General features: G+C 48.6%; 2 protein-coding genes and 1 long non-coding RNA gene across 3 annotated transcripts; 1 reads left to right on the plus strand and 2 right to left on the minus strand.

Moving 5' to 3' along the window:
- Nucleotides 1–8,230: 8,230 nt before the first annotated feature.
- LOC124681057 (dihydroxy-acid dehydratase, chloroplastic-like) lies at nucleotides 8,231–12,907 on the plus strand. Its single transcript, XM_047216029.1, has 14 exons — nucleotides 8,231–8,713; nucleotides 8,977–9,048; nucleotides 9,375–9,422; nucleotides 9,529–9,683; nucleotides 9,783–9,977; nucleotides 10,048–10,159; nucleotides 10,347–10,416; nucleotides 10,495–10,553; nucleotides 10,630–10,753; nucleotides 10,835–10,905; nucleotides 11,476–11,577; nucleotides 12,013–12,093; nucleotides 12,275–12,433; nucleotides 12,526–12,907. The coding sequence occupies exons 1-14, from the start codon at nucleotides 8,231–8,233 to the stop codon at nucleotides 12,574–12,576; spliced, it is 1,782 nt and encodes a 593-aa protein (XP_047071985.1). The 3' UTR covers nucleotides 12,577–12,907.
- A 2,840-nt stretch (nucleotides 12,908–15,747) lies between these two features.
- On the minus strand, nucleotides 15,748–16,222 carry LOC124681076. Its single transcript, XR_006995697.1, has 3 exons — nucleotides 16,111–16,222; nucleotides 15,966–16,004; nucleotides 15,748–15,870 (listed from the first exon to the last, which is right to left on the minus strand). It is a non-coding gene; the product is annotated as an uncharacterized LOC124681076 (long non-coding RNA).
- Nucleotides 16,223–16,360: 138 nt separating this feature from the next.
- On the minus strand, nucleotides 16,361–18,563 carry LOC124681065. Its single transcript, XM_047216039.1, has 3 exons — nucleotides 18,415–18,563; nucleotides 17,784–18,122; nucleotides 16,361–17,074 (listed from the first exon to the last, which is right to left on the minus strand). The coding sequence occupies exons 1-3, from the start codon at nucleotides 18,561–18,563 to the stop codon at nucleotides 16,810–16,812; spliced, it is 753 nt and encodes a 250-aa protein (XP_047071995.1). The 3' UTR covers nucleotides 16,361–16,809.
- Nucleotides 18,564–19,325: the final 762 nt, after the last annotated feature.

Below are 19,325 nucleotides of genomic sequence, written 5' to 3' on the forward strand. Positions count from 1 at the left end.
CCCGCCGATCGGCATACCCTCGCCGCTACCGATTGTTATCATCGTAGTTGCGGTTTTTCCTCCTCTTGTGTCGATCCCTTCGGCTGCCCGAGTCGTGCTTCGGCTGATCATCGTCTTCGTCATCGCTGCGCTGCCGAGGCCTTCGCACGTTATCTTCGCCATCGGCCCAACTGTTGGCAATTTCCATTAACTTGGTTATGGTTTTTGGCTTCTTGCGCCCGAGTTCTTCTATGTAACTTTCCCGCTGGACGCCGTCGCTGAAAGCGTCGATTGCTCTGTCGACAGATACGTCTTCGGCAGCATTCAGGAGCTTTGTGAATCTCCCAATGTAAGAACGCATCGACTCCTTCTGCTTCTGCCGACAATTCCGTAGCTCTTCGATCCCGACGGGCCTCTTATATGTTGCTTGGAAGTTGGCAACGAAGGCGTCTACTAGGTCATCCCATGATTTGACAGAACCTTTCGGCAGACCCCGTAGCCAGGCTCGTGCTGAATCCTTCAAGTAAAGTTGTAAGCATTGCATTGCCGCTATCTGGTTTCCTTTGTGCAAGATCACTGTCTGCAGGTAATCGTCTATCCAAGATCTTGGTTCTTGCTGTCCATCGTACTTGGCGGCGTTAGTAGGGGTAGGCTTAAACTTTTTAGGCGGCATTGCTTCGCGTATCTTGTAACTTAGGCAGTCGGCTCCCCTGAGCTTGCCGTCGTACTCCTGGTCTTCATCCGAGGAATCACTATCGTCGTCTTTCCTGGTGGCGCGTCGACGCCTTGCTTTGTCGATCCCGCTCCGGGTGATCTCGTCCCGAGCGTCTCTCGCATGATGTTTTGACCCACTGCCTTGGGCCATAGTTTTTTCCTTTTGCGGGACCAGGTTGTTTCCCAATATCGCGAGACTCTCGAGGGCACCTCGGTGAGCCTGGGCCATAGATCCTTCGGGGCGCTGGTTGATGAGGTAAGCGGCGAGGTTGGCCGTTGCTGCTGCAACGGTTTTGGCCGTGGCATGCCCGCGGTATCCGTGGTCATGAAAGATTTAGTCGGATTTGACGTTATCTCTCCGGCGTCATCTTCCGAAAGCCTGGACATCCTCGACCGGTGCTTGCCTGCTCCCTGGGTGTTTCGGGAGGCACTCCCCTGTGAACCCCTTCGTCGTTCGCTGGATCGATCCGCAGCAGTTAAGCGTCTCTCGAGGGAGGCTTGCTCTTTCGACAAGTGTTCTCGGTTTTTCTCTAGTATGGAGCGGTAAGCATTGAGGGTTCCGACCGAAGTTCCTGCAGGGAGCGGTGTGTTGTTGAGTACCGCTGCCCGTGCTGCCGCCCACTCTTCATCCGCAATGGTGTAATCGCTATCGCGGTTGCCGGCGCTGTCCTCAAAACTTGCCCTTCCGCTAGAGCGGGGGTATGGTCCTCGTCTCCTCTGCGCCTTGCGTTCCCTGTGTTATTGGCGACATAGACCTGGTGGCGTGCCGCCCTTTGGTTGGTTCGTAGGATGGTGCTGTCGATACTCTCTTCTCCCGATGAATACTGGGCGTTGCAGATGAACGGCGTGTCGGTAGATCCCAGTCCGTGCCTGGTGTCGCAGTTCAGGCAATAATACGAGGTCAACTTCGAAGACGAAGAATCGTCCGACCCTAGAGGACGTCGAGCGGGGAGCCGATGGTGTAGGAGAGCAAGTTGATCCCGTTAGGCCAGCCGATAGATCGACTGAAGTTGATGCGTTCGAACTTGTCGATCCGGAAGCGGGGGATTCCAGCAGTTGAAGGATTCCTTCTGCGTTGACGTTGTAATGGACGCTGCCGAAGGTCATCTCCATGTTCCCTTGCAGATCCGAAAAGTTTGAACGGGAGGACTCGCTGTGTGGAGTAAACTCGTAGGAGCCGAACCGAACCGGGCTTCCCGTGACGGGCGACGATGGTGTCGATGAGGTTGTCGATGAAGTTATCGGCGAACTCGCCGGCGAAATTGCCGACAAATTTGCCGATGAGGCTGCCGATGTCATGATCGGATCTCGCCGATGCCCCGCCTTGTGCCAACAGGGTTCCCACGTACGGCGCCAATTGTCGAGGGTGCTCCTCGGCAATGCCCTCCGATAGGGGCTAAGGGTTGATGGAATCCTCGCGAGCCGACACGAGACATCGGTACACGGACAAGCGGGGAGAGCGATTTACCCGGGTTCGGGGCCCTCGATGAGGTAAAACCCTTACGTCCCGCTCGTCTCGTTCTTTGATTATGATGAAAACAGAGTTACAATGGGGTGCCGAATAGTTCGGCTGTGGTCTCGTCGAGATGCTAGTTGCTAGGGTAACCTAGTTCTAAGCTTCTGTTGGCTATTGCTGCTAAGATTGATTGTGTCCCTCGGCAGGCCCTCTCCTGGCCTTTATATAGGAGGCCAGGTCTCAAGGGTCCTACCCGAGGACGACTAGGTTTACAGTAGATTAGATCTAATCTTTCCTTGTTTGTCCGACTCCTGATCTTGTCCGCCAAGGAATCTTCTGACGCACCGGCCTAGTGGCCCATCTCGCCTTCTGGTAGCTTCATGGGCCTCCAACTTGTCAATATCAGATAGGGCAATACTGGTTACCCGAAGGGTAATACCCACGTCACCATGGCTCTATGATAGGTTACCCGAGGGCAAGTAATTGGGCTGGACACAAGAACATCCTCATTCTTAATGATGGTATCAGGTTGAAAAATGCACTCGCCAACATCAACCTTGTGGCAAGGGAAGTGAAGCACCGATCCCGGATAGATCAGCTCCCCTTCATGTAGGGGGCGTACATCGATGACATCGTTGTCTGAGTCGTACAGGACGATGCGATTCACCTCAGCTCGCAGGAGCATCGAGCACGTGTGTGTTGGTTTCTTACGGCAGACGAGGAGCGTGGTGTAGGAAACACACCACCTCTTGGGTAACGCCGCCTCCAAACAACACTGGTAAGAATTGAACATGATCACAGTCAGCTACTGAATACACATGCATATATACATTGGCAAGAGTATTTAGAAAAGTATGTAAATGTTTCCAGGATCTAAGAAAGATGCAGTGGAGTACTCATACGGCTTTCCTGATTTGCAGTTGTCATTTTTCCTAAGGGGTTTCAAATAGATCGACGGTTAACATACACCAAGAAAGAGATTTCAATGGGTTCCAAAAGATAAAATTATTGAGCATCCTTGTCACTTAAAATGAACCAAATAAAAAAATAGGGTAAACCAGCATGGTTGAGGTCAGTGGAAGAGCTGCACTATGATTGTATGGTCAATTGAAAACACACAAAAAAATAAGACACGGGAATCTCTTTGACCAGGGTATATAAGAATCCAAATAAAAATGTTCCCCTAGCACCACATGGGCATTTTGACAAGCAACTACCAGATGGAGGAAGGACATGTAGAGATGGATCAGCATGCAAGGAAGGACATGTACATCTTAGCAAGAATTGACTACAACATGTAATATATAATCCATCATAGATTCAGGCTGTCGGCCGGGCTCACCTGAGAACAGGAAATCGGCTCCTGCATCTCCTCCTCCTTCCCCACCACTCCCGGCACCTCCTCGTCCGTTCCCGCTACCCGCGGCATTTCCTCTCCCTTCCCCGCCGCCCCCGGTATCTCCTTGTCCTCCTCCATCCGCAGGAGGCAACGGGGACAGCGCCGGCTGGCCGAGGTGTCTTCGAGGACGACGGGGAGGTGCAGCCTAGGGAGGGACAACAACGGCGACAAGCGTATGTGTCGGCAACGCAGCCGCGTAGGTGGGGGATGGACGGAGCGGGCGGACGGTAGAGCCCTCGCAGATGTGTTTCGGTGTTTGGAGGCGCAGAGAAGATGGACGGCGGCGCGGGTGGGGAATGTGCGGGTGCGGGCGGCGGGCCGAGAGGGCAAAGCAGGACTGTGCCACAAAGCCCACTTTGGGGTAGCAGGTTGTCCGTGACGCCACGAGGCGTTTTTTTTTGCGGTTCGGCTTAGTGGGCCTGCGGAAGCCTGCGGCCACCTTCATCCGGATTAACTGCTGCCCTCCAATGCCAATTGGGTGCTTTCCTTTGACTTATTTGGGGTTGCCCCTAAGCACAACCAAGCCTAGGAAGAGGTTCTTCTTGCCATTGATCCAGGGTATTCAAATGCGATTGCCTGCTTGCACCTTGCATTTAACTATGGTAGTAAATTCAGAATGGTCAACTATGTCCTTTCCTCTTTGCCTATGTTTTATCTCTACTCACTCAAAATTGACCAATAGGTTCTGACTAAGGTGGATAAATATAGAAGGCATTGTCTATGGAGAAACAAGTATTTGAAAAAGAAAAAGAATCCTCCTTTGGAGGCTTGGGATCATGTCTGCAAGCCAAAGGATCAGGGAGGCCTTGGAGTGCTTAACCTAGCTGTGTAGAATGGCTGCCTTTTTGATAAAACACCTGCATAAATTTTATAAAGATGCTGATCCGCCCTACGTCGCTGGCTTGGGAATTGTACTATCCTTCTGCTCCGCCATCTGCTAGGCCTAGAGAGATCTCTTTCCTGGTGGAGAGACCACTTAAAGATTTTGCCCACATTCAAACATCTAGCTATTTGTAATTTTTCTCAAGGAAATACAATTCTTCTTTGGAAAGATAGATGAACAAATGCTCCCTTACAAGACACTTAGCCCCACTTTTTCTCCTATGATGAGAATTAATCCATTTCCCTTAAAGAGCCTGTAGCTATTTCTGATATTTGTGCTCTATTCCATCTACCAGTTTCTGAGGAAGCTATTGTACAGTTGATCTTTTCCCGGCTCTGTTACATGAATTCATACCAAGCAATGACTTTGATTCATGGACTATTTTAGGCAATCCTACATCATTTAAAGTTGCTCAAGTTTATAAAACTCTCATGGGATATGAGGGTTCTGTTCCTGCTCTCAAATGGATGTGGAATGATTGCTGTCAACAAAAGCACACGGTGTTTTTTGGTCACTCACAATTGTCTGAACACTAGGGCTATGCTTCATAGAAAGAATTTCATGACGAATGATTATTCTTGTGTTATGTGTGATCAGCATCAACTTGATACAAGAGGTAATTTGTTTTTCCAGTGCCCTTTTGATGTTCTTTGCTGGCAATATCTTTGTCCCTCGTGGATTCCTCCATCCCTGGGTCAATTTCATCTCTAGGAAACTCTTTCAAGTCTTAAGCTTGCTATCTTCAAGCCTTTCTTCATGAAGATGATAATGTTGATCACATGGTCCATTTTGGGGTACTCGCAATGACTTCATATCCAAGGCAGTCACTCCTAGTGTTTATAGATGTAGGAAGCTGTTTAAAGAGGAGCTTGCCCTCCTTGTTCCCAAAGCAAAGAGGAAACCTTATCATGGCATAGCTGATTGGGTAGCAAACTTTAGATAGATTTTGTTTTCTTGGCTTGTGGCCTCTGTTTGGGCATGCACAATGGTAGCGAAGACACATCTTCTCCTAGCAGTGCACGTCATCTAGAGAAGACGACAAATATAAGGGTTACAATGCATTATCTCTTATTTTCATCCCTTGCAATAAATGAGAATTAGTTATTTTTAATAGCAAATTGTGTGGTCAAGGAAACACAAGTGGTACAATGGAAAAAATAGCCTTTTCTTATTTTACAAGAGATCATCCCTTAACTAAGAAAAGACAACCTTTTTCTTTCTTACTTCTCTCTCCTCCAACTAAGTGAAAATATAACGTGACAAGCCTAAAAGATTTAACGTCACACATTGTACATGCTCTTAGTTGCTCCCCTCAAGCAACTATCCACCTTGTAAAATCTTTCTTTCCAATTTAATAACATGAAAAAGTACACAATAGGGAAACTTGTTTAGCTTCAAAACAAATATTCGTAAATCCCTACCGTTGATTTTGTGCAACGTATCAATCGCACAAAGGACACGTGGTAGCGCAGGTGGACCGGAGCCATCCGTTTGGACAGCCCATGGCAATGCTGGCATTAGAGCATCTCCAGTCGCGTCCCTCAAACCGTCCCCCAAAGAGCGCCGGATCGAGCGTTTAGGGGACGTGTTTTGTTCGTACCGCGTTTGGGGAACGTCGCTCCCCAGCCGCATCCCCCAAACGCCGCCCCCAAATAAATATTGGTGCACAAAAATAAAGGTTTTCATTCAAATTTGATTATATATTACAAAGTTTGAATGAAAATGGCTAGATTTCATCTAAACCTAGACTACTGACCGCCCGACGGTGCGTTCGACGGCCCTGCCCTGTCGTCGCCTCCCCTCCGCCGCAGCTCCTGCTGCGCGCGCTGCCTCTCCTTGCATTGGGCGGTGGCCAGACGCCGCCGCTCCAGCAGCGCGTCGTCGTCCACCCTCCCCTGCTGCGCCGCATGGAGGGAGAGCTCGACGGCGCGACGAATCTGCGCCTCTTCGCGGGCACGGGCGTCGTCCTGGAGCTTTTTCTCCGACTCGAAGGACTCGACCGGGTGCGGCTCGTCGTCGTCGGACCACTCGAACTCGTCGTCGTCGTCCTCCACCTCGGTCTCCTCCTCCTCCGCCTCGGCCTCCTCCTCCTCCACATCCGTTGGCGCCTCCATCATCGCCGTCGCCAACGCGTCGGCCTTCGCCGCCAACTCGTCCGCCCGCCTCCCCCAGATCGCCGCCAGCGCCGCCTCCCGCCGGCCGACGCTCCTCTGCCGCCAGTTGCTGCTGGCGCTCGATCGACTCCCGCCGTTCACGGTACAGCGCCTCCCGCTCATCGCGCTGGCGCTGGCGCTCATCAGCCCACCGCTGCTCCATCTCCTCCGTCCGGCGTCGTCGCGCCTCTTCTGCCGTTGAGGAGTCGAACACCGCAATGATGTCCGCCATCGCCTCCTCGTGCCACGCTGCTGCCGCCGCGGCCTCGTCAGCTGCGGGGCCAGGGGCGCGGAACGCCGCTAGATCCGCCGCGTGCGCCGCCTCACGCTGCTGGCGGGCCCGCTGCTCGAGTGCCTCCCGCCGCTGCTGACGATGTGCACGCCGGCTCCGCATCCCTCGCCGCCGCCGCTCTTCCCGGGCCGCGGGGTCGGTGTCGACCTGCGAATGCGGGACTGGAAGTGGAGGAGACGGCGGTGGAGGGAACTAGCCAGCGCCTGGGCGGTTCGCCATTGCCACTGGTGGTGGAGGAGACGACGGTGGAGCGACGAGGGCTGTGTTTGTTGCTGGCGGCTGTGGTGGCTACCAGTGAGCCGAGAGACCTTTTATAGATGCCGACGTCGGGAAGAAAGCGCGGGAAGAGGCGAGAAGAGGCGGGAAGATCGCGCGGGAACGGGCGGTGGTGTGCGAACGCCGGCGACGCGTGGAGGCTGCGCAGCACCGATGAGACGTCTCGCCTGCCCCTCCGTCGCCATTAAGGCAAAGATGCTGTCGTGTGTCACTGCGCGCGAATAACTTCCGCCGCGAGGTAGGCGACGGTTAGATTAAAATTTATTGTGCCGCTGATGCGTTGGCCCCGCCACTCCCCGCCTCGCTTTTCGTTGTGTCCGGCGTGTCCGGAGCGTCCCCTGTGGGACGGGGACGGTCTCGGGGCGCCGGACACCGTATCTGGCCGCGCCGGACAAAATTGGGTTTTGGGGGACGCGACTGGAACCTTTTTTGGTGCGGCGCGCCCCAAATTGCTTTGGGCGACGCGACTCGAGATGCTCTTATACTAACAACACTAGATTATACAGAATCAAACATCAAATCAGGCAAATCCAGCTCCCTGAACAATTGTATTAAATTATGATAAATTAGAGTTGGACTAGATTCTATATGCGTGCATATGAGAAATAGAAAATAAAAGGCTATCTAAAACAAGTGCATCCTCCTTTAAAACCATTTTAGAAGATGGAATTTATAAAGATTCTTGCTCTAGTTGCTGTTTACTTGCTCCAACACCACCACATAAGCAAACATGGAAACCAACAAAAAAGGGCGCTTCTTAGTCTAGGGTTTTGGAGTGAGGGAGCAGTAATATTCATAAATCCCTGCCGTTGATTTTGTGCATCGCATCGATGGCACACTGGACACGTCGTACCGCAGCTGGACAGGACAGCCCGTGGTAATGCTGGCACTGACTAACATCAAATCAGGCAAATCCAGCTCGCTAAACAAAACCTGCAGCTTCTGTCGTCGTCCTCCTCCCGCCGCAGCCGCCGTCCACTTGTCCCCATCCCATCTATATCCATCTCCACCTCTTTCCTTCCTCCCCCGCTCGCCGCCACCCCACTCCAAAACCCTAAACCCCGCCCCCGCCGCCGCCATGCAGTCCATGGCGCTCACCACCCCCACCCACCCCGCCGCCGCCCCCACCCCCACCCCCACCCGCCGCCTCGCCACGCGCGTCCGCGCCGCCGTCTCCGACGAGCCCAAGCTCAACAAGTACAGCGCGCGCATCACGGAGCCCAAGTCGCAGGGCGCGTCGCAGGCCGTGCTCTACGGCGTCGGCCTCACCGACGCCGACCTCCGCAAGCCGCAGGTCGGGGTCTCCTCCGTCTGGTACGAGGGCAACACCTGCAACATGCACCTGCTGCACCTCGCCGAGGCCGTCCGCGAGGGGGTACGCGACGCCGGCATGGTCGCCTTCAGGTTCAACACCGTCGGGGTCAGCGACGCCATATCCATGGGGACCAGGGGCATGTGCTACAGCCTCCAGTCGCGCGACCTCATCGCCGACAGCATCGAGACCGTCATGGGCGCGCAGCACTACGACGCCAACATCTCCATCCCTGGGTGCGACAAGAACGTGAGTCTGTCACCCAGCCAGCGACCTCCCCCTTCTTCTGCTTTCTTATTCTTACCTCAAATCGACAGCAATTGGGTGTTCTGAAAATCTTCAGTAGCATGTCGCTATCTTGCTGTCTGAACTATTCGTGCCAGTAGAGATTCAGACTGCAGCTTTCATACTACTTGTTCCATTGAGCTATGTATTCGAATGTGTCGCCTTCCTGAAAAACCATGACATCTGGATGTCTGTGCGTCTGATTTTAGTGCCACTTCGCTTTGCAGATGCCAGGTACAATAATGGCAATGGGGCGGCTTAATCGGCCAAGTATCATGGTTTATGGTGGAACTATCAAGGTAATGTTACCTCTGTTTTCTTGCTACTAAATGTACTGACTGCTGATGGAGTAATTCCCTTTTTCTTTCAGTATAATATGCTTGATCAGTTTGTAGCTGTGACTCTGAGCTGTGATGAAACTAAACTGTTTCCGAGACTTATAAATAAATGGTTCTGCGCATAAGTAACAACTAAATCAAGCTATGTGTGCTAGAAACACAGTCCAGTGTGGCTGACCATTCGTGCTCACTGGTTTGGAATTTAGTTTCATGATCTGTTAAATGTGCGCCTTGATTCAGTGTTGTTTTACTGGTAATATTCTGACTTTGAGATTTTGTTAATGCAGCCTGGACACTTCCAGGGCAATTCGTATGACATAGTATCTGCTTTCCAGGTAAGTGTGTCACCTTTGAACTATTCATCAATCTGTTTCTTATTTTCATGTGCCTGTGTATGCAGCAATGCACTCCTTATGCTTACTTATCTTAATGGCTATGCAGAGCTACGGAGAATTTGTTAGTGGATCAATCAGCGACGAGGAAAGGAAGAATGTGCTCCGCAACTCATGCCCAGGGGCAGGTGCATGTGGTGGTATGTACACAGCAAATACAATGGCATCCGCGATTGAGACAATGGGCATGAGCCTTCCATACAGGTGCAAATAATATCTTGGAACTTAAATCATTTCACTTTGATCTGACTTCGTATATTGACTAAACTTATTATCATTCCATCTACGTTTTATTTATCAAAGCTCTTCAACCCCTGCTGAAGATCCATTAAAGCTAGATGAATGCCGTCTTGCTGGAAAGTATCTCTTAGAATTGTTAAAGATGGATTTGAAGCCTAGAGACATTATAACCGAGAAGTCATTGAGGAACGCAATGGTTATTATCATGGCCCTTGGTGGGTCTACTAATGCTGTACTACATTTGATTGCTATTGCCCGGTAGGTTATCATCTTCTCGTCCATTTTTAATTGCTTAGGTAGACAAATGCTAATTGCCTCCTCCTTTCAGGTCTGTAGGTTTGCAATTAACTCTTGATGATTTTCAGAAGGTCAGCGACCAAGTTCCTTTCCTTGCAGACCTTAAGCCTAGCGGAAAGTATGTCATGGAGGATCTACATAAGGTACACATTTACTGCTTTGCTTGATTTCACTTTGTTCTGGTTTGACCACCACATGAGTCCAGTTTAAAATTTCCGTGTTATAATCACTAAAATTCTGAAACATAAGACAAATGTTTGTTATACACTCTTGTTAGAATCATAGTCATACGCCACATGCAAATAATTTATCTCTGTGTTGGCATTGTAGATTGGTGGAACACCTGCAGTAATTCATTATCTCTTGGAGCAAGGTCTTCTTGATGGGGATTGTTTGACTGGTGAGTACAGTCTATTATCATTCATCATGCAGCTCCTTTTTATTTGATAATAACATTTTTCTTCTTCTTGCCCTTCAGTCACTGGGAAAACTCTAGCTGAAAATGCCAAGATATTCCCACCTTTATCGGAAGGACAGGTAAATCCCAATTCTGAGTTCTTCAGCTTTCTCCAACTCCTTGAGTACTAATGTTTACACATGTTACTTGGCACAGCAAATAATACGACCACTCGACAATCCTATCAAATCAACTGGGCATATACAAATACTTTATGGCAACCTTGCACCAGAAGGTTCTGTAGCAAAAATAACTGGCAAAGAGGGATTGTTTTTCTCAGGTGATCTTTGCTCCCTCCATTTTCAACCCTTCGAAGCTTTACATAATGTGCAGCTTTTAAGTGTTATTAATCAAATTATAGGCCCTGCACTTGTTTTTGACGGTGAAGAATCGATGATTACAGCTATATCTGAAAACCCAGCAGATTTCAAGGTAATGCGCATGATTAACTTTCTAGGATCGTAATCAGAAGATGTGATTTGGACACCATTTTGCAATTTAGAATCCTCAAGCACAAAAATTTGAGACTGTACCATCTGACTGTATTCAGTATCTGATTTAAGTGATTCTGTGCTAAAAGTACATGCCATGGCACTAAACTAAAACAGAAAACTGTAAAGCAAGTGTTTGTGTGTACATAATGAAGAGTCTACTCCCATGGTCTGAAGAATGCATATGTTATTTTCTCCCTAGAACGTATAACACCTGGGCATCTGCCCATGAAGAACGCTACGACGTCGCCACTAAATCGGTGCATACATTATTTGTGGCGATTATTGTTTTCATCTGTTAGGGCTGTTGGACGTTTCATTTGTCAGTTATCTAGTCTAGGTTTAGTGTATACTTTTCCCTTTTCCATGGAATTGCTGTTTTGATTTATCTAGTTATGCCAGTATTCCTGTTTCAGCAGACGGTAGTATGATACTGGAGTGCAGTAGTTCAGTAGGGCATGTCTTGTACATACTCTGATGCAGCATACCATTTCCATACTGGTTAAAACAGGGAAAGGTTGTAGTGATCCGAGGAGAAGGCCCAAAAGGTGGACCCGGGATGCCTGAAATGTTGACCCCAACAAGTGCAATAATGGGGGCTGGTCTTGGGAAGGTAATGTTTACTTCATGGCATGACATTGTCGGAATTGTACATTTAGTTTTTATCTGCTCTTAATAATTGTAATAGCATAAAACACTGCTTTCTTTAGTTCTCACCTAGATAATGGCATACTTTATCCATTAGGATAGCTCCCTATGTGATTTCTGATATTCTTCTTAACAACTCCTGGAAATGTCGATACATCAAGGCAAACAAATCTTGGGCTTCCTTAAACATATTACCAATTGACATTCTTTTTAAAAACTTGACATTGATTTGGTCTACAAGTGATAGTGCTTCCTGTAACTTCTTTATCTCTGTTGATCTATACAACTCTGTCTAAGACTCATGCCATGAAGTTAATTATCTTGCTATCTTCAGATAACCTGATAGTTGTTTTTCGTGACACTTGATCAATATTTAGCTATTGCTCCATCTTGATTGCAGGAGTGTGCCCTCCTGACCGATGGTAGATTTTCTGGGGGATCACATGGATTTGTTGTGGGCCACATATGTCCTGAATCGCAGGTACTGTATTGTATTACTCCCATTGGCTGCAAGATTAATTTATGCTGTATATGTTTCAGCTTTTCTCTTGTGGTTGTGGCAATTAAACTTTTATTAGTACAGTGCAATATAGGGGAATCGAAAGCTTAATTGCAGAAACTATCTTGTTGGTCTGTGTTATTCACAAAGTCACTGTTTTCAGGAAGGAGGCCCAATTGGTCTTGTTGAGAACGGCGATACAATCACAATCGACGTCAGCAAGAAAGTAATTGACGTCAACTTGACGGAAGACCAGCTCGAACAAAGGCGGAGGAAATGGAGCCCGCCACCACACAAGGTCACCGGTGGAGCACTTTGGAAGGTAGCATGAAGTGCAAGCACTCTTAATACAATTCCTGATGGTGCAGTGTTGATCTTTTCTGAACATCTCCCATTTCCTTCTCATTGTTGCAGTACATCAAGCTGGTGTCTCCAGCCTCAAGCGGGTGCGTCACCGATGAGTAGGGTCCATCCTATATTGGTAGGTTGAGCCAAGTCTGCATTCCTAGAGCGGAGGTCTGGTTGGTTGGTGAGCATTTTTCCTGAAAGAGTGGCTTTTCTTTTGTAATGGTAGAGGCGGGGCAATAAGAAGCCAGTTTCCAGTGGCTTAGTGAAGCTATGCCTGAGGGAAATGGTGAAGAATAATAATATGTTAGTGTGGAGGTGGAGGATTAGACATCTTAAGAGTTCTTCCTCTGTAATCCGTAGTTGGGCCACAAAAAATGATGTGAGCTGCTTTGTTTGTTTGGTCCAATGATGGAATGGAATCATGTGCAGCATCTGTCTGGTGCTGAAATTATGTGTCCATGCAAAAAAAAACGCCTTCAAGGCGGCTTAACGTACTTTGTAGCTGGCTGTGATGCAATGCAACGCAATTCATGCAGAGCCTTCAGCATCCCTCCGCGGTGGCGATCACGGTTCTGCCGGCAGCATAGAATTTACTCAGAGAACGGACGGTCAGCAAGTGCGTTTTAATCTTGTCTAGCAACACATGTAACATCGTGTTAGATAATTAACTACGCCATCCGTCCATAAAGGATGTCAAAAATTATCCAAATTGAGATGTATCTATACACACAAAGATAGTAGAACAATTAGTCCTAAAATAGCTAGCTAACTAACAAAAAATGCTCGCAAGCAATGTAGTTGCTGGCAGGTGCTAGCTCCACATGCCGGTCAATCTACTCGTCGTCAAAGTTGGCATTGCGTTGATCGGAGGACCTTGGAGCGCTTGATGGTGTGGTTGGATCGACAAAGGAGCCCGCGCCCCTCAAGGACATGGTCAGATCGATGAAGGAGCTCGGGGCCATCGACGAGGGCGGGGTGATGAAGGAGCTCTGAGTGGTGGATGAGGAGGTGGTACCGACCTCGAAAAGGCTCCCGTGGTTGAAAGAGCTCGGGGCGGTGGAGGTCGATCCAACTTCGAAAAGGCTATGGGTGGTTGGGGGTGTGTCGGAGGTGTAACCGACCTCGAAAAGGCTTCGACGATTGAACGAGTTCAGAGTGGTGGCGGAGGTCGACCTGGCATTGAAAATGCTCTGGGTGGCGGGGAAGCCGAGGGGGTTGTAGGAGGTGGAGCTGACCTCGAAAAGGCTCCGACGGTCAGACAAGCTTGGAGCGGTGGAGGAGATCGAACCAACCTCAAAAAGACTTCGGCGGTCGAAAGAGCTCGACGCTTTGTTGGAGGTGGAGCCGATCTCGAAAAGGGTCTCGGTGGCGGGGAAGCTCATGGGGTTGTAGGAGGTGGAGCCAACCTCGAAAAGGCTCCGGCGGTTGAACGGGCTTGGAGCGGTGGAAGAGGTGGAGCCAACGTGGAAAGAGCTCTGGGTGGCGGTGGAAGAGGTTGATGCAGCATGGTAGGCGCTTTGGGTGGCGGCGGAGAAGGTCGACGATGTCGAGGCAGCGGACGAGCTTGGGTTTTGGCCTTGATCGTCAGGCGGAGGGGGAGTCACCCTTAGTGTGTACAGCCGGTCATTGTAGATGGAGTCGAAGTAGACTCTCCCCAGTCCATTGTCGCCAAAACCATCGCCATCGCTGTTGGCCATGACGAGGTGATCTCTTCCCTCCCGCACTACAAAGCCGATGAAGGCAACCGCGTGGGTAGAAAGCCCACCATCCCACCATCTTCTGGAACTCGAAAATGGTCGTATATATCCCCTGGTCCAAGGTGACGAAACTCGTCGCTAGCCCGCACTATTCCGATCACCGGCCTCCCTGCCATGATCAGATGAGCTACTTGATGGAACTCAAAGTTTCGGTGCACTCTGTAGCTTGATAGGTAGAGGCGTTGTTTGTCCGGCCACGCAGCAGATCTTGAAAGGAGCCCGTCGCGCCTGAACAGTTTCAGCCCCGTGGGCTCTCGGATGTATACAGAGACGTTGGCCGGATCCTCCTTGCCCAGATTCACCCCGATCTCCCTGCCGTAGTCGGCCACGGAGGGGACGTTGAAGGTGATGTCGGTCGCGGCTTCAGGCACCCTCCTCGCCAGTGCAGTCCTGATTTGCATCTCGGCTGCATAGCCGATGGCATGAAAAAGGGAAAGTTGGTTATTTACTCAAAACTTCATCAGCCTTTGATCATCTACCCAAAGTTTATTGTACATTGGTAAAATACCCACTAGGGACTTGAACTAAAAACCAATTATATCAGGTCCTAGTTAGAGCTAGTCATTAAATCTATCGATATGTCAGATTGATTGGGAAGATCAGAACTAGTTCACACGCGTGCTCGTCTCCGGCCAGAAAAATATAGGTGTGGGTTTCCATGGCGGAAGCTGCAGGAATTCTAAAAATCCATGCCTGCTGACACTCCTGCTCTCCTCCATGCTCCAAGAATATAATGTACAACGATAATCTACCTATGTATCTACCTTAGAAATTATTCAGTTAGATGCTCCTTGGAGATCCCAGATCGATTGGATCTTGATTAATTACCATGGAGTTTGGGCGGGCAGGGTGCTTGTCCAAACTACCAAAAGACATTTGCTTAGCTGCAAATCACTGGCCGATGATTGATTCAGTGGAAACACTTGAGAGAAACTGAGACGATGATTTTGGCGGGCACGACGGCAGGAAGTACGGATGAGGCACACGGCATCAGGATGTCAGGAGGAGGTAATGAGCTGACAATGTTGATGAAGGGCGGACAGCGTCGAGATGGCTGCAAGGCGTCTCCCAAGAGTGGACGTCGAGGTGATTGATCTACTGCCTGGAGCAAAGGTGCATACGAATGCTGAACTGGTCACGAAGATTGTATCAATCTGATGATTAAACCGGATCCACCAACCGTTTCGTTGCCAACTTTAATTAGGGTCCTAGTGTAATTTTTTTTGTTTCAAGTCCATAGTGAGTATTTTACCAATGTACGATAAACTTTGGGTAGATGATTAAAGGCTGATGAAGTATTGGGTAAATAACCAATTTTCCAAATAAACGTATCGACAACTTGGTTGTGGATGGGAGGTCTGATCTCTAAATCTCTGGATCTTCAACCCCGCCTCCGTCTCCACCTCATCCTCATCTTCATCCTTGTGGCCACTGCCAATCTCCCATCATCCCCAGACCAAACGATTTCTCGCAATGACTGGGTCGTCAAAAAGAAGTGCAAGGGGTTTCACTCCATCACCCTACCCTCATTGTTCTTTTACTCTTCTGGCACCTTCGTTTCATTGCTCTTAAGCTTCTTTTTCATGCATCTTCGTCTCACATCTGGAGGGAGTTTGCTCAATAGTTTCTTCACAAAACCTGGTTTTTCTTGGCCCTAAAGAACATCATACACAACGCAAGGAAAATATAATAAACAAAAGTAACCAATATCATGCTACTCCAAATAGGCAAATGCCACACAAGAATTACCTTGTACATATGTCTTATCCTAGCCTCTTCAACTTCTTCCTGTAGAAACATATGCGCAATTAACAACAAGGCAAGGTAGGTTAAAAAAAACAAAGTGAAAAGAATGATGATAGCTCGCAGGAAGTAAGTCATCATAGTATCATACATCTTCATCGCTCCACTCTCTGAAACTACGCGTCAATGGCATATGATTATCCAAGTGACCACCAATGAATGCACTAGCTTCGTTGGGATGCTTCATATCAACAAAGCCATCACTCAAGCAACCGTAACAGTGACCTTTATTCAAAAGGAGAGAAGGGAGTTTGTCATTTAACTGCCAAATAAACAATCAGCCGGTAACATAATAATAGCTGAATAAAACTTGTGTGTGTGTGCATGCGAGTGTGCGTGTCATTATACATGGCTGCTTGTGCATGAACCAATTTGAGACACCAAAGATGTAACACTCAACAATAATGGACGAGACAAACAGGTCAATAAAGTAAAGATCATATATGAGAGCTAGAAACACATTTATGAATGTATATACCAGAAAATTTCAAGTTAGTGCGACCCCAAAGTTGTATTAGAAAAATACTTAATCTAAGATAAGAGTATAAATACCATTATCGCTGGACTTAACCATGCAGAAACAGCTAACCACTAAATCTTCATGTTCTCCTTGTCGCATGCTCATGACCTCAGCAAAGAATAGATTTTCCACGCCACAATCTTCAGCTCCTCTAGTCTTCGCAGTGAAATTGAAATGATAGTACAACCTTTGGTAGTTCTCAACAATTAATTTGTAATGCACAATATCTTTTAGTTCATATGCATTATCCTAACATAAGCATTGACCAGATCAGTAGCTGTCACATGAATATGTCAATAAGACCAAGTGCAACCCTGGTATCAGGGCAACAACGGGAGGTAGGGAGAGAGAGCAAACCCCAAGATTGTGATCCATATTATAATTTTCCACTAAAACTTGAGCAAATAGTCGCCTTTCCTCACGGCATCTCTCAATTGCTTGCGATTGGGAACACTTCTTCCTAGTGCCATCAGGCCAGTAAAGACATGTTCGTATAGCCATCTCCACTCGAGAAACCCCAGCTTGTTCCATGCACCTAGTTTAGATCAGAGCATTCCATATGATTTGTTGTAAGGCAGACAGGGGCAAACAAATTTGTGCGGAAGGTTTTGATAGGTGGAACAGTGATCAAATAGAACCCAATTTAGCTATAGCATAGCTAATTGTAGCAATGATCAATAAAAATAAGACAAATTCTTACATGCCTATAAGGTCTCGATGCATTTTTCAAGGTGTACATCCTTTCATTTTATCCCCAACCCAAAGTCCTCTTTACCCGCTGTTTTTACCAGATTATGGTATTGGTTATCACCACTGTTAGTATATGAGGAAACAGAGCTGTGGGAGTATGCCTGACTATTAACAAATTAGAATTAAGAGAAAAATATACCTACATAAAAAGTGGTAGCAGATCTGCATCTATACATACTTGGTTAGCTTTCGTCTATGCTTGTGATTTATGCGCTATTTAACAACTCACTGACAAGCACAGTTACAAAAATAAGTATGTCCATTAACTTTAACTGGCTCCGGAACAGGAATTTAAAACATACTGTTATGCTAAAAAGAAATCAGCTTGTCGGATTTTCTATATTCTAACTAAGTGATTTTCTTGATTCATGCTGTCAAATCGGTGATTATCTTTGAGTCAGCACAATCATGTTTGCATATAATCAATTTCATGTGTGCAAACTAACTGAACAGGATCGATGGAAATCTACAAAGAAGGATGCCGATAAACTTACATTTTTTGAACCTGGCGGCTCTGAAGATGGCGATCGATAGCATCCTCAGCTTCCTGCAAGCTCTGAAATGGCCCACCCACAGCAGGGTATGCATGGAAAGATCCCTCAATATCAACCCTGATGAAAAATTTCAAGCCCCAATCTTGTCTTAGCCAGGCCCAGAAGGTTGACCCAGTAGAAGAGTGCCTTGATGTTGGCGAGACGTCAGTGGTGTCATGAGCAACTGCCTCCGGATGCAGGGAGAGCGAGGAAGTGGCAGTGCAGGACGACCCCTGTTCTTGCAGCGGTTGAGGAGATGCAGGCTCAGCAGTGCCTCCCACATGACGCTCCTCCTCACACCTGAACTGGAAATGGCTCGATGAGTAGAAGAACAATTTATCTTGGCATCGTGCTGTGCCTAATTGCCAGAGTTCCCACTGAAATAAAAACATATTTAGGATTTCTTTATTAAGAAAAAAGTGCATAGAGGCCTGAAAACGATTAAACAAATGCTACCGGGAACTCGCAATCTACCGGCCCCAAATCCGAGTGGAATAATCATCCATGTATCTCCCTCCCAAGGAATCACTCCACATGAACACACAATCCAAATCATCCCAAGAAAACACGGGTGGTGGAGCAAGAGATATACGGTTGCTGACTGCGTAAGGAGGCATCAGCTACGTCGAGTAGTTCGCCGGTGATTTTGGATCGAGATGCCCCGTTCGGAGCAAACATCACCGCCGAGTCGCCGTCCCCACGGTCACCGAGCCGGCGGTGGCTTCCGCGAGGTGAGGACATGGCGTGGGAGGAAGTCGGGAATTAGGGCTCGAAGCTGGGTGGGTGATTTCCTCTCGAGGAGACCAAACCCACTTCTGAGAAAGCCTGGCCAAACCCGCCATCTAGCCCAAGATATGCACAAGCAGCATGTCTAACAAACTCCTTACTTTTCTGCCCCCGTAAAATGTAAGTATTTCGCCGTATAAAAAAAGTGCTCCTAGATAGATCGTTCCGTCTAGCAGACCCCGTATTTCACCCCGTAAATTCGTAAATTTAAAACCCAGAAAATTTGTTCATAGTCATAGTTCATAGATAGTCGATCATACATACGGATCAACATATATACATACTGAATTGCGCGATCCTAAATGGATCGCGAATTCTAGTCGGAGAGGTCGATGATGTATGCGTCCGCCTCCGCCTCCTTCACGGCGGCGATGGCCGCCGCCTTCTCTTCTTCCTCCGCCCTCTTCTTGTCGGCGTCGTCCTTGAGGGACGCTGCTATCGCCTGCAAGAAGAGGGGATCTTCCTCCTCCTCCTCCTCCTCTTCCTCCTCGCCGGCGAGCGGAGCTCCTCCGCCGCTGGTGATCCCGATGCGCGCGTCCCATGCCGCATTCGCCCGGCGGTTGCGCTCCCACTCGGCGCGCCACTTGTCGAAGTCGGGGCCGCTCATCGGCTTGAGCGGCGGATCCTCCTTGTACCAGCGCCCGCCCGCGGCGAACTCACGGAGCTTCGGCGGGACGTACAGGGCACCGGCGTACCTGCACGCCGCACGGCGGCTCC

This window comes from Lolium rigidum, chromosome 1 (genome assembly GCF_022539505.1).
Source record: "Lolium rigidum isolate FL_2022 chromosome 1, APGP_CSIRO_Lrig_0.1, whole genome shotgun sequence".
Taxonomy (NCBI): domain Eukaryota; kingdom Viridiplantae; phylum Streptophyta; class Magnoliopsida; order Poales; family Poaceae; genus Lolium; species Lolium rigidum.

What these genes read in the sequence shown, in the direction of transcription:
- LOC124681057 (XM_047216029.1), top strand. Translation starts at nt 8,231, where the DNA reads ATGCAGTCCATGGCGCTCACCACCCCCACCCACCCCGCCGCCGCCCCC. An exon ending in GGCATGAGCCTTCCATACAG is followed by an intron (nt 9,684 to 9,782) that starts GTGCAAATAATA and finishes TATTTATCAAAG; the next exon opens with CTCTTCAACCCCTGCTGAAG. An exon ending in CATTTGATTGCTATTGCCCG is followed by an intron (nt 9,978 to 10,047) that starts GTAGGTTATCAT and finishes TCCTCCTTTCAG; the next exon opens with GTCTGTAGGTTTGCAATTAA.
- LOC124681065 (XM_047216039.1), bottom strand. Translation starts at nt 18,563, where the DNA reads ATGTCCTCACCTCGCGGAAGCCACCGCCGGCTCGGTGACCGTGGGGAC. An exon ending in TCCTTACGCAGTCAGCAACC is followed by an intron (nt 18,123 to 18,414) that starts GTATATCTCTTG and finishes TTTCCAGTTCAG; the next exon opens with GTGTGAGGAGGAGCGTCATG. An exon ending in AGCCGCCAGGTTCAAAAAAT is followed by an intron (nt 17,075 to 17,783) that starts GTAAGTTTATCG and finishes GATCTAAACTAG; the next exon opens with GTGCATGGAACAAGCTGGGG.